General features: G+C 46.2%; 1 protein-coding gene across 2 annotated transcripts in view; it reads left to right on the top strand.

Moving 5' to 3' along the window:
* Positions 1-13,825, top strand: part of KIRREL3 (kirre like nephrin family adhesion molecule 3) — a 723,719-nt gene that overhangs the window by 564,203 nt on the left and 145,691 nt on the right. For both annotated transcript variants that reach the window (XM_030538379.1, XM_030538380.1), the window contains exon 7: positions 3,928-4,033. In XM_030538379.1, coding sequence (XP_030394239.1) covers positions 3,928-4,033 — 106 coding nt within the window. The remainder of the gene's footprint in view (positions 1-3,927; positions 4,034-13,825) is intronic.

The raw sequence follows: 13,825 nt of genomic DNA, 5'->3' as shown, positions 1-13,825 counted from the left end.
TACACAAGAACTGACTTCCTGGCCATGCCTATCCCAACATCCAGATCTATCCCAGATGGATGCCCCACTGCAGACCTGCCTCTTCACAAAGGCAGCTGTACCTTCCTAAGGCTGATTGAACCTCTCCCTTACTGAGCTCTGAGTCATGAGCTCCTTTTGTATTTCTGGGTGACGCTTTTGTACTTAGATCACAGTATAAGGAATCCATGTTCTATAAACAGTCACTACACAAATCTTGGACCAAGGCCAAGTATCAGTCTAAAGAAAGGTCTGTGACACCAGTTAGGACTTGGCAGGGATGATTAGGCTGATGAAAGAGAATAAATACCACTTTCAAGGTAATAGATGCACAAAAAATCATCATTACAGAGTGCAATGTGAGACGGGAACATTTCAAAGCAAGACAGTTTATTCCCTTAAATGGGAGTCACAAGCCTTCCTTTATTTTTTGATGTGAAATGTCATGTCTGAGCTTGTATGTGCATTAAATCGTGGTGGATTTAAGAACTCCCAGCCAGCATGGGAATATTAGCAAATACCATGCAGGTAGGAATGTATTGGGCACAGCTGGCCTGGAAAGTGCTTCTGGATCCTTTGGGAAGAAAGGCACTAAAGAAATGCAAAGTGATGTCACTGTTAGAGGAGGCCCATCTAACTAATAGGATGGTGGTTCTTCTATTCTAATCTAAATAGGTTCTTATCTTATGCTAATTACTTCAGCATCTGAGACCCAGATCCTCAAAGATATTTAGGTGCCCAACTCCCATGGAAATCAGTGACAGTTAGGCACCTAAATACCATTGCCTATCTGGGCCTGAGTGCCTTCCAGTAATGAAATAAGTGAGGTGCCCACATGTGTGTCATGTGTTTGTCATCTTCTCCCCAGAGGGAGAAGCGTGTGCAGGGGAGTGCTTTGTTTTGGAGGGGAGGGATATATAGCTGTTGCTCTACACTCACATTGGAGAATTGCAGGTCAAAGAAATGTGCTTTTCCCTTGGATGGAAGGTGGGAAGCTTTGTGATGGGCCTTAGTGAGTTCATTCCAAAAGTCATGGGCCAACCCCCAAGTGCACTCTGTCTCACAGAGCTTTACCTTTCTTCTGCCAACAAAGGCTTGAAATTCCCTCCTGTCCAACAGTGAAGGCCCTCAAGATAGAGGGGCTCAGGTCCGTAGTGATCGCTTTCTGTTGTTACTTTCCGTCTGCTCTTGGGTGGCTTGGTCGCCTCCATCCCATTGCCAGTGAACAAGTGTGTGGATTACAAGATCACCGTCCCCACTGGCACTCACTGGTTCTTCTGCTGGCCTTGACACAGAGATGCTGAGATCTGAATGGGCCTTGGAAACAGAATTCCCGTAGAGCTAATTCTCCCAGGGCAAGGGTGGGGCTCATTAGTGAGACAATGAAGAGAGAACTGGCCAGCTGCTGAAGTGTGCAGAGCACGTGTGAGGGATAACCAGAGGCCTTCAGTCTTGAGGGCTCTAATCCTGGGAATGATGGTGGCAGCAGGATGGTCCCAGTCAGCCCCAGGCCTCCTGAGATCTGTGCCCACCTCTGTGGGAACTTGCCCAAGTCACATTTCCAATACTGTGGCTGAGTTTCCCTGCATGTAAAATGGGGATAATGATGCCTGCCTCCCAGCAGGATCCTGACATGCTCCAAGGTTATGGGCTGTAAAAGTCCTGAGCCATTGGCTTTAGAAATGAAAGCAAGCTAGTGAGTCCCCCTGCTGGACCCTTAACTGATTTTTGGTACAGTGCACAAGTTATTAACATGAACAATGTGAGAGCAGGGGGTCTTGCCCCAGGCCATTAAACAGACCACTGAAAGTCTCCCTTGGAAAAGTCCCCATCCCACCTGGCTTAGATGGACCCTGCTGAAACCTCAGGGCTGATTTGCAGAGGTGCAGAACTCCAAGTAAAGCCGATGAGAGCAGCAGTTGCTCAACACCTCTGTAAATCAGTCGCCCACCCCTGAGGCCTTGGATAGAGCGGAGTGCCGGCGAACAGGAGCGAACAGTCCGTTTGGTGTGGTGTGATAATGGGCAAACATGTAAGCAGCAAATCAGCATGTGGATTCTGGGCCATCTGGAATGCATCCTGGCTGCTTGTTGCCTTGGTTCTGTTATAGCAAGAGCACAAGTCCAGTAAGGATTTGATGTCTACAATAACATCTCCTCCTCCAGATGGCCCCCGAAGGCACAGAGGTGGGAATGGGGAGAGGGTCAGGAGGGTATCATGCATACAGCACAGCTCAGCAGCTCTGGAGGAGCAACACATTCTCAGCACACGTCGCACAAGTCTGGCTTGCTGCCTTGTGGGTGGGTGTGTATGTTTCCTTGTGGGTGTCTATGCACAGTGTGCCTAGGAGTGAATATTGTGTGGCTGTATGCTAGGGTGTAGCACATGTCTTTGTGTGAGCCCCTGTGTATACATGCACATATTGTTTGCTTGTGTATGAGAGAGAGAGAGGTGTGTATGCTAGTTTTTGTGCGTGTCTGTGTGAGCTGTGATGTGTGCATATCTGTGTATGTATGTGTGTCTGTGTGTGTGTGTGTGTGCATTAAGATAATCGCTGTGCCGTGTCATTTAGCATTGGATGGTTCTAGTTTCTTCTCTGTCTTTCAGCTCTTTATCTTGAGCTGTCTCCAGCTGGGATGATCCCTGACTTATTAGCCATCGAAGCCAGGGGTCAGCTCTGTCTGCTAATGCCTCTGCCCCAGTGTTTGGCCAGATAAAAGGGAGGCGAAAAGAGAAAGGGAGAGGAGAGAGGGCAAGAGAAGAATGTCAGGCCTGAACTGGACTTTCCAGTGAGCACCATGCCTCACCTCCTGTGGGAGTGTAAACGGTGATGAGCTACTGAATGATCCCTGAGTGCAGCAAATAGATAGATTGGTGATGTAGTCTGAGTACTGTATGTAAGAGGCCTAGCTGTTTGGGGTTCTTTTGCTAATAGCCTCCTTACAGAAGAGAGAGAAATGGAGGAAATGTTTAGGGGTGATACTGCCAAGAGCTGACCTGTTTTGTTAGAATCCCTGGGGTACATTGTCTTCAGCCAGAATTAGGAGGAGAAGGCCAATCACAGGCAAGCAGCTGCTGACGAATGTGTTCCCAAAGCCAGGGCCGCAGTGTGATCCAATGGCTAAGCAGGGTGTTGCCGAGACCTGGGTTCTGTTTGCCGTTCCGCTATGTGACTTTGGATAAGTTATTCCCTGCTCTGTTCTGTTTCCATTCCCTGTCTTGTCTATTTAGACTAAGCACTTTAGGGTAAGAAATGTCTTGAACAGTTTATTTGTACAGCCCCTTGCACAATGGGGCTTGAGCTCCTGCTGCTATACAAATAATACTGCAATATAAATAATGAGGAGGGCAGAGTGTGCTTGTGAAGTAACCCCAATGCTGCAAATGCCCTCTGTGCTGCCTTTCACACCATCCTCACTGAACTCACCACATGCCCCAGTGTTTGCTGGCACTTGCTCCATCCAAAGCATCGTCTTCAGCCCATCACTGAGCTGATCACCAGAAGAGCAGACTTTGAACCTGGTCAAGGCCCCTTAATCCTTCTATCTCTTGGAGGAAAGAAAGAAGCCCTATGAGCCGCACTGTGGGTGGAAAGGTCCTGCATCGATTTGGGTGAGAGACCCTGAGACTCTTGTGGCAAATAAGTGGCCGAGTTGGGAGCAGAGCCCGTGAGCCCCAACTCCCCAATCTCTGCTGTGTCCCAAAGAGCACATGGCTTCACCAAGTGCTTTGGGGACTCTGGACTTCTGGCCCGAAAGGGTTAAATCAATCACTTGGGTCACATACGTGCCAGTTAGCATTCACCCACTGCAGCAGAAGGCATGGTCGGAGCTGAGTGATGTGCATTCTGCGGCAGTGAAATACACTTATCCATGTGACTGCTGATGGATTGTCGATATCTCCTTGCAGACCCACCTCTCGTCAACTTGTCCGTAGAGCCCCAGCCAGTGCTTGAGGACAACACAGTGAAGTTTCACTGTTCTGCCAAGGCTAACCCAGCGGCAACCCAGTACAGGTAAGGAGCTGGCCTCTGTTCATTATGGAGTATGTTTAACACTGCCCCCTACTAGAGTTGTGCTCATGTTGATGTGCTCTACTGGCTGGCCATATGGAGCTGCCTCCCTGTGCACAGCCAGTGGTTTTGGAGCTGTTGTGTATTGCTGTGTTTATTACCATGGGTGGCTATAGACTGGCACTTGCTCTTGTGGATTGGATAAGATGGGCTTTGCCCCAGCTGCACTGACCATGCGATGTATTAGCTAGGGTATAGAGCTAGCACTGCTCCCTCCTGGACCACAATGGACCTGCTCCTGCATACCCAGCCCCTCTCTGCTGCAGCCAGAGACCAGTGCTGCCTGGTGCTCCAGCCACAGTCTCTCCCATTGGTAGTGATGTTGTATGTTAATGGACTCCATCTCTGCACACACCAAACTCCTTGGTCAGAGATTCACTGGCACTTTAAAGGGGATTAGAGCCCTGGCAGCCTGGTAGCATAACCATATGTTTGGGGGCATAACTATCAAAACACACACTGAATGAACAGTCTATTATGGGAGAATTTGGGGGTTGTTTGTTTTTTACATAGTCTTTGCGAAAGATACAACTTCATTAGCATCTCTGGGCTTCTATTGCACTCTTGGTACCCATGGCAGAGGCTGTTTAATCAGAACAGTATAAGGCAAAATGCAGGATCATTGGAGGCCACATAGTGTTAAGTGATGGTTCTCAACCAGGGGTACGTGTACCCCTGGGCGTACACAGAGAGGTCTTCTAAGGACTACATCAGCTCATCTAAATATTTGCCTAGTTTTACAACAGGCTACATAAAAAGCACTAGCGAAGAAAGTACAAACTAAAATTTCTTATAGACAATGACTTGTTTATACCACGGTATATACCATACACTGAACTGTAAGTACAATATTGATATTCCAATCAATTTATTTTATAATTATATGGTAAAAATGTGAAAGGAAGCAATTTTTCAGTAACAGTGCGGCTGTGACACTTTTTTGTATTTTTATGTCTGATTTTTATAAGCAAATAGTTTTTGTTTGGTGAAACTTGGGGGTACACAAGACAAATCAGCCTCCTGAAAGGGGTACAGTCATCTGGAAAGGTTGAGGGCCACTGGCGTAAATTAGGGGTGTTCAGACTGTGGGTACAGAACAGGGCTAGGGGTTCACTCAAGACTGGGGGAGGGGGCAGGAAATGTTTTTGCTCTCCTGAAAGAATTTTTGAGATTTAAACATTTTTTCGCATCCCAAAAAGTCAAAAATCTCAAATATTTTTGCAAACCGGCAAAAAATTATGTCAGGTCAATTGAAACCTTTCATTTTGATCATTTCAGTTTCAATATGTTTCATTTTTATTTTCACTTTTTAAAACCTTTTTAAAATGTAAATGTAGTAAAATTTAGAATTGGAAAGTCCTTTGAATTCAAACAACAAAAAATGTCAAAACAAAACATTTGGACAATGTCCAGACTTTTCTTTTCCAAAAAATTTTTGTTTCAAGGGATTCATCAAATCTGACCCTGTTTCATGACCAGTTTTAGAAAAATCGGCATTTTTTTGGTGGGGAAAAAAAGATTTCATCAAAAATTTCCCAACCAGCACAACTCACAACCACCCTGCTCCAAAAATGGGGAGGATCTTGGCCAGATCCAGCTAGATGAAGAAGGTTGCAGAGTCTGCGAGGCCAGAAAAAGTTGCTAATACCTGGACAAGAGGTTAGAGAGAAGGCTTGGGACCCAGGACTTCTGTGTTCCAGTCTTAAATTTGCCAATGACCTTGGAGAAAGTCATTGAATCTGTTTGCGCCTCAGAAATAATACTCTTTACCCAGGGATCTCTTAGTGTTAAATTAATGTTCACAAAAGTCGGGGTCAGACTGGTTCAACACCACAGGTCACTTTTCTCAAGGGTCCATCTTGCACCCCAGAATCTAAGCTTTTGAATTAAAAAAAATCTAAACCTTCTAGCCCTTATAACTGGATAGAAAATTCAAAGAATGTGACTGATTGCATCGCAGTGCTGTGGTGTCTGCCTGAATCTGCGGACAGCCTGCTACAATAGCTCTGAAAGAGGTGTGAGCAGACCCGTTTATCCTAGCAGAGTGTTAACGCTGACTCTCAATTGCGCTGATTTAAATGGCCAGAGTGGGGCAGCATGAGCTGTGGAACGGGCACAGGTTGGGGAATCAAGAGGCTCTGAGTTCTAACCGGTCTCTCACAGTATGATGTTGAGCAAGTCATTTCACCTCCCTGTCTCAATTTCCTCTTCTGTAGAATAATACTTGCCTACCACTTGCATATGATTTGAGAATTAGTTAGCCAATGACTAATTACAGTACAGAGTTTTCCACATGTAACGCAATATACCATAGAATCTCCAAGTTCCGAACACCTTGGAACGGAGGTTGTTTGTAATTCTGAAATGTTTGTAACTCTGAACAAAACGTTAGAGTTGTTCTTTCAAAAGTTTACAACTGAACATTTGACTTAATACAGCTTTGAAACTTTACTGTGCAGAAGAAAAATGCTGCTTTCCCTTTATTTTCTTTTCGTAGTTTATGTTTAACACAGTACTGTACTGTATATTACATTTTTTTTGTCTCTGTGCTACCTAATTGCATATTTCCGATTCCAAATGAGGTGTGTGGTTGACTGGTCAGTTTGTAACTCTGGTGTTCGTAACTCTGAGGCGTTACTGTATAAATGTTATGCATTAGTGGTGTCACTAACCACTTCATTGATGATCAAAGCATATGAGAAAGGAGAGGGCCAATCATATTATCAAGATTTGCAAAATCTGTTCCCAGTGGTAACTCGTTTTGGCATCGCGACTCAAGCAAGAGTTGGGATGGAGCCTGGGACCATACTGTCAATTATTTTTTTTCCAGTCTGATCCACGTGTCAAACATTTTGAGATCCTCAAAATGTTTGACACATGGATCAGACTGGAATAATTACCTCATCATCCATTCTCTACATGTGCTTCCCCAAACCAACACAGGATACCAAGGCTGGACTGGCTCCTCCCTAGGGATGCTGCATTTTGGATCAGTCCACATGCTGGACCTTGTGGTTTGACTCTTGTGTCTCCTCAGGCTGATCAGACATATAAGAACTATAAAGATAAACGTCCAGTTGAGTCAAATTAACAAAATCTGCACCAACCAAACATCAGGGCTTCCCAAATGAACCAATGGTGATCAGCCAAGACTAGCAATGTCTCTCCACGCTGGGAGGAGAGTTTGGAGCTCTTGCTCCTGAGATAACAGTGGAAGAGGGACAGAAACACCTAGTATCCCCTCTGGCCAATGCAGAGAATGACTGTGCTATAGAAGAGCTAGGACTCAGCAGGACACAGCCTCAAGTCATGGAAGGAGCTGCTGAGTATGGCACAGTGGCACCACCAGGCTCTGGAAGGAAAGATACACAGTGAAACATCTCTGCCACAAAGAATTTGCAGTCTCAGTAGACAAAGGGTGGGAATGGAAGTACAGGCACACAGAGAGGAAGTGACAAAGTCATACAGCAGGATCAGGAGCAAAACCTAGGTCTCCCAATCACCACTTCAGTGCCCGACCCATAGATCAGTGGTTGTCAACCTGTGCTCCGTGGACATAATCTGAGGAGTATGTCTAAGGGTTCCAGAAATGACTTAGACTAAAACTGACTGTACAGAATTCAACTATATATATACAAACAATAGATTTCCAAAGGGGTCCGCAAATGAAAAAAAAGTTGAGAACAACTGCACCAGACAACAACACTTCTCTTGTTGACCCTCCTTCAACATTGCAGCGGCTTTCATATTCACAGCTGTAATCAGTTGCTCATCACTCCTCACTTGGTGTTACACACAGACGCACAATCATTTATACTTTTACAAAAACAACCAGTTCATATTAACTGAGCAGCACCTCCGGGGACAAGTTATCATGACCTACCTCCTGTTAGACTTTTACAGCTTAATTAGCACAATCGAGTGTGCTGGTAGCAGCTATTCCTGCTGGCTGGAAATCTTGCCATCAGCGCAATAAAGCAATAATTGCATTCCTAGTTACAAAGAAGAGTTATTAATTTGAGAAGTCAATTAATGTTAAAGATACAAATAGCTCTGTTTTCATAAGTATGGTGGAAAAAGAAAAAAAAAAGATGAAGCAGCACATGCCAAGCTGGGCAAATAACTTTGGTGAACTTTCTCAGGAGATGTTACACCAGGATGGATTTACTCACACAGTCAAAGGGAAAACAACCCCCGCTGGCTGAGTGACAAGACATTTGCTGCAGCCTGACACAACCCCAGAGCTCAAGATGCTTGAACTAGCCTTTTCATCAGCTTCAGCGTAGTGCAGCTAAGGAGGGGCTGCTGAAATGGCTTTCTGATGCCTTTGCACCTCAGTGGCCTTGGGGCACTCGGTGCTCAGCTAAATTCCATTCACCACTCATGCATGTTAGAGCAGTCTGACGGCTGCTGTAATTTGCATTGTCTCCCAATGCCCCAGCCTCTGGTATCACCAGGGTGTAAGAGATGCCCAGGCATGCCCCCTTTCCTCTGGCCAGGCCCACTACACTGGCCACAGCATGGGTTGTGTGGCATAGGAGCTCCATTCCATTAAGGATTCTCCTACCGTGGGGACTCCCCCAGGGCAGGGGCTCAAACAGGTTTTAGGACAGCTTTGCTCCCTTGTAACTGCCCAAAGAGCTGTCCTGTTCCTTAATCACTGTGTTGTGTCTAAATATCACACTCCTCTTCCCCATTCCTGCCTTCTTCCAGTCATCCTTCTTGCAGCTGTAGCACTACTTCCCTAGCTCCACTGCTTTCCTTTTCCTTTTCCCCCATGTCAGTGCCATTTGTCCTTTCACCCTCCCTAGTTTGTGTCAGCATTCGCAGCTCTATAAAGCTCTCCCTGTGTCTCACTCACTCCAAAGCATGTTATGATCCATTGCATGATGGACTTTCTAAAAAAAATAATTGCTCATTTGATGGGTTGTATTTTTTTGCATAGAAAATTGTTTAGTTGTTGTTTTGTTTTTCAAAGAAAAAGAGACTGAAAAATGTGAGCAATTCATTTGTTTGAGTTTCTTAAGCTCCCTTAATGGATTAACTTCACTCGATGCTTTTTTTTCACCACAATAACAAGCTAAGGGGATTTTGCCACCATTCCAGGGCTTCCTTTCATCTAACAGCTATGATTGATTTAGGGCTTTTCAGTTTCATGCCGAAGAATCCCAAAGCACTTGACAGACTATGCAAAAGGGTCAGTTCTCCCACCGCTGAAATGCAGCCATATCTGGAGTGGAACACAGCAGCTATCAGGACAGGACACAGCTGTTTAGGAGAGGATATGAATAAGAAGAATGGGGGCGGGGGGAATCCCAATAATATATCCATTTGAAACTGTAGGGAGAAGTGGACAGGCAAGGGGTATGTTCTAAAACTGGAATATCACTGGGACCTTGGGATTGATGACATTATGAGATTGCTAATGATGGTAAGCAGTCAGGACTTATATCTCAACCAAACCTCAGTGACCAAGATTTTCAAAGCGCTTGTGTATTTTGGGTGTCCAACCTGAGACTCCTTAAAGAGGCCTAAATATTCAGAAAGTGCCAAGCACTGGGTCACTTTAAGGTGCCTCGGGTTGTACAACCAAGTCCCTAGTCACGTGGCAGTTCTCACACCGTGGCCCCAACACCATGACAACATCTGGCCTTGGCTCCAGTTCACAGCAGTGGGTGAAAACATCCCTATGCACAGTTCTAGACATCATCTGCAGGCATCTCAGAGCATGTGACCATCAGCCAAGCACAGGAATAAAAGATGTGGTGGCTCTCCGGGGCTCTCAGTAAGAGGAGAGAGTGTCACATTTTCTTATTACAAAAGTCAGCAGACTTTATCTGAGCAGTTCATGTACTCAGAGCTGTGAGCCTGGGAAGTACAAACAAACCAGCTTTCTGAACCTTACCTCTGCTTTTGAAGGGAAACCGTATTAATGAGTGGAACATGTGTAAGTCTTGGATGCAGACTGAGCCCATCAGAAAACAAATGAATATGAAATCAGCGCTTGGGTGAAATCCCAGAGTCCCCAGGGCCTTGTGGTCTGTGTAATTCAATCCCCCCGAGAAAGAATAGACCTGGGCTGCAGAGAAGGTGCAAGACTCCTTAAGAGTCATGCAAGACCAGAGACAAGGAGCATTCTGTTCTTTGAAATAAATAAATAAATAAAATCAAACTAGGATCAGGTGGAAGAAGAGCTATTTTATTTTTCCTCCAAGGGACTGAGCTGCTCTGATTTGTGTTATGGGGCTTCTCTCATCCTCTGATAGAAATATCAGGTCTTGGTCTCTGGCCAACATTTCTTTTTATACCTCCCAGTGTGTTTGTTGGTAAACAACTTTGAACACAGAGGGAAATGTCTAAACAATACAAATGCCTTTTACTGGGCAGGGGTCCACTTCAGACTCGGCACTGTCATCTTTGCCATGAATAACCTGTGCAAGCAGTCGCCTCTTTTGGCTTCGCACTGAGACTCTGTATTGCAAAGGCAGTGTCTGCATTCTGTAAACATGACGAGGTCTCAAACACGCGATTGCAACCGAGTGCATGCCATATGCAGTGTCACGTGCACAAACCTTGCAACATGCTGTGCATGTGATATGGATCGTCACCCTGCACATATACCTGCACTAACAAACATCAGCACACTCTTGTGAGCAAGCCCCTGCCACGTGCCTACTCATGCATGTTTTTATTTGCATGCGTGCACACACACACTTCTGTACAGAAAAGGACACACATGCATTCTCATATATATTCCTGTTGCTGCATACACACACATCCTTCCAGTTGCAGGCATTCTATAGTAGTTTCTGCATTGGAGTTGCCAGTTTGGGTTGGATGTGTTCCTGGAGGTTTCATCACATGACATAATCTTTAATTAAAGACTAACCTTTAATGCTGGGAGATTCCAGGACAGTCCTGGAGGGTTGACAACCTTATTCTGCATTCACACACGGACTGTTGTATGCACCCTCATGGGGACACGGGGGCACATACACATGTAAAGTGCTTGTAAAGAAGGTGTTGTTTCTCCCTCCAGAAGCTAGTCCTAATAGAAGATAACAGCCTACTACTACTGCCTGTTGACAGAGTTGCTGCTTTAGCTCAAGTTACGGAGGTCTGTGTCACAGTGTGGAGACGTGTAGGTTTGGAACCTCATGGAGGGTTAACACATATCTACATCCCATAGGTCACAGAAAGTGCTCTGAAATCTGCTCAGTCACGTGTATTGGCAGGGCAAAGCTTGGCTTCAAGTGTGGACACACTGACGTGAGTGTCCTTTAGAGATGAGGATGATGGGAAATAGGGCATTGCCAAGTTCTGTCATTTTCTCCCCATGTGATGTGGGATAAAATTCTCCCCATGGGCCACAGGGAGGCCATTGTATGCCCACTACTGCATTTTCAGCCCTGTGATCCCAGCTGGCATGCTTGCCCTCTTTGTTAAGTGCTTTGAGGTCCTCAGATGAAAGACATCCATGAAGTGAGTATATTCTTAATAATAAGCCAATAAACTTGCCCCCTGCTTAATAATAAGCCAGTAAACTTGCCCCTGTACAAGACAGCAGCACTCTTCAGTTATTCCGAAGGCCGGTGAGTAGAGCTCTGCAGGATCCAGAGTTTTCCATTCCATTGTAAAATTCATGATTGAAAAAAAAATCTGTTCTAAAATGAAACAAAAGCAAAAAATTCTGACTTTTCCCATGAAACGAAATTCCAGGGGAAAAAGCCATTTCAGGTCAATGGAACCATTTTGTTTTGATAAAATCAAAACCCTTTTTCCTATTTCTATTTTTAAATCTTTTACATTATTTTCTCTGATATGCAATTTTTAAAAATGGAAAGGAAAAGTTGTTTTGAACTGGGCAATCAAAACACGCCATCCTGAAGAGGTCATCAGAGCGCTACGTTCTGATTTATTAAACAAAGACGTTATCGTAGTCAACGTTGCCACAAAACGTTTTGATGCTGATAAAAACCTCATTTTCTGAAGGAAAACTTTCCATCGGAAACTTTCCAACTGGCTTTCCTGGTGAGTGCATTTTTTGTACCGGGGTGGTGGGGTGAGAGTGGGGCCGGCTCTCTCTGAAGATGCCACTGGTCCACTTGTGTTCCCACATGGGGATCCCCATCAGCTGATGGTCCTACCTGAGCTCAAATCCCAAGGATTTCCCACTTCAGAGAAACTCATTTGCCAGAGGCAGCCTCCCCAGTCTGCTCCCCACTGCTCTCCCCAGTCTCAGTTTATACCAGGTCAGGCACGGAGCTGGAAGATGAGGCCGAAAGCAAAGATGGCTTTAGTGACTATTTCAATTCCTGTGATTGGGGTGGAGGTTGAGGTGTCATTTTGGTTTGGGCTGGAGGGAGGGGCCTAAGTGTCCCTGACAGTGGCCTGGTTTTCTCCACTGCGTATCACAGCAGTTCCTGGAGGGCAGCGAAGCACGTGGCGGAAGGACGGCTCAGTGGTTGGGATGCTAGCCTGGGACTTGGCTTCAACGTCCTGCCCTGCCACTATATGACCTTGAGCCAGACACTTCGGCCCAGATCCTCCCAATCATTTCAATGGCCGTTCGGCACCTAAATACCTCTGAGGGTCTGGGCCTTAGGCTGTCCATGCCTAAATTCCCCAGCTGTGTCCTGGGAATTACAGCATTGCCCGACTGCACAGCAGGTGTCTGAAGATGAATATGTTTAAAGGTTGTGAGGTGCTCGGGCACTACAGTAACGGGGAGCAGGTAGTTACTGAAGCCGGATAGGTTCGACTGGAGATCAAGGCCCCCCGTGCGAGATGCTGCACAATTTGCACAGCACAAGGCAGTCTCTAGCCTGGAGATCTTATAAACTAATAACACCAGAAGCCTTTTCGGCCACACTTACAAAGGGACTGATGAAGTGACTTGCCCAAGGTCTCCCAAGAAGTTTGTAGCAGAGCTGGACCAAGGTCCTGTGAATATCAGCCGAGCGCCTTAACCTGGAACCTTCGCGCCTCTGGAGGTGAGGCCTGGACCCTATGTTAGGGGTTGGCATTGTGGCAGGGCTGTGTGGGGAAGCTGTTCTGTGCACAAGCAAAGGCTGTCATTCTCCTCCCGACGCTGCTAGCCTGCCGGAAGGATTAAAGAGGAACTATACTGTGTGGGCAGGATTGCTGGGCTCGTCCCTGAACGTGCTTCGGGGCCTACCTGGGGCCAGTACTCTCTAGGGCCAGCACTCCCTGCGGCCGGCGTCCCCCAGAGCATGTCCTGTGCTTATACTCCTCACACAGTGATATCGTGCAGGAGCACAAGCCCAGGAAACGAGGCCAAATTGAACCAATCTGGGCCTTTCAACCCATTTAGTTTGAGCAAAGCAACCAGGCCTGAGTATTTAAGAGCTTCATGCATCTTACTTGGTGTCATGTTGCGCCAATGAGGCGGGACTCTCTGGAAGGCGCGGGCTCTGCTCTGGCATGCAGAATGGCCATTACAGCTTTATGGAAAGCCCTGCTCTGCTAACAGAGACAAATGCCCTCTGCAAAGGGGAAGGAGCTGACAAGCAGGAAAGGTTGGCTCTCTATTCCTGAAGTTGGAGAAGTGGAACAAAAGCTCTCCCTTCTGCACCGCACTCCCCCCCCACCGCCACCACCAATACCTCGCAGTCCAGGGAGAGAAGCCAGGCTCCTGAAGGAATGAGATCAACTCTTAACACAAGGGGCTGGATTCTGCAAAGCTTGGCTAGGCGCAGTAGGGAAGGCGAGGCT

The sequence above is a fragment of the Gopherus evgoodei genome, chromosome 19 (assembly GCF_007399415.2).
Source record: "Gopherus evgoodei ecotype Sinaloan lineage chromosome 19, rGopEvg1_v1.p, whole genome shotgun sequence".
NCBI lineage: Eukaryota > Metazoa > Chordata > Testudines > Testudinidae > Gopherus > Gopherus evgoodei.
The sequence above is the reverse complement of the archived record's forward strand: the minus strand, read 5'-3'. Positions and strand labels throughout refer to the sequence as shown.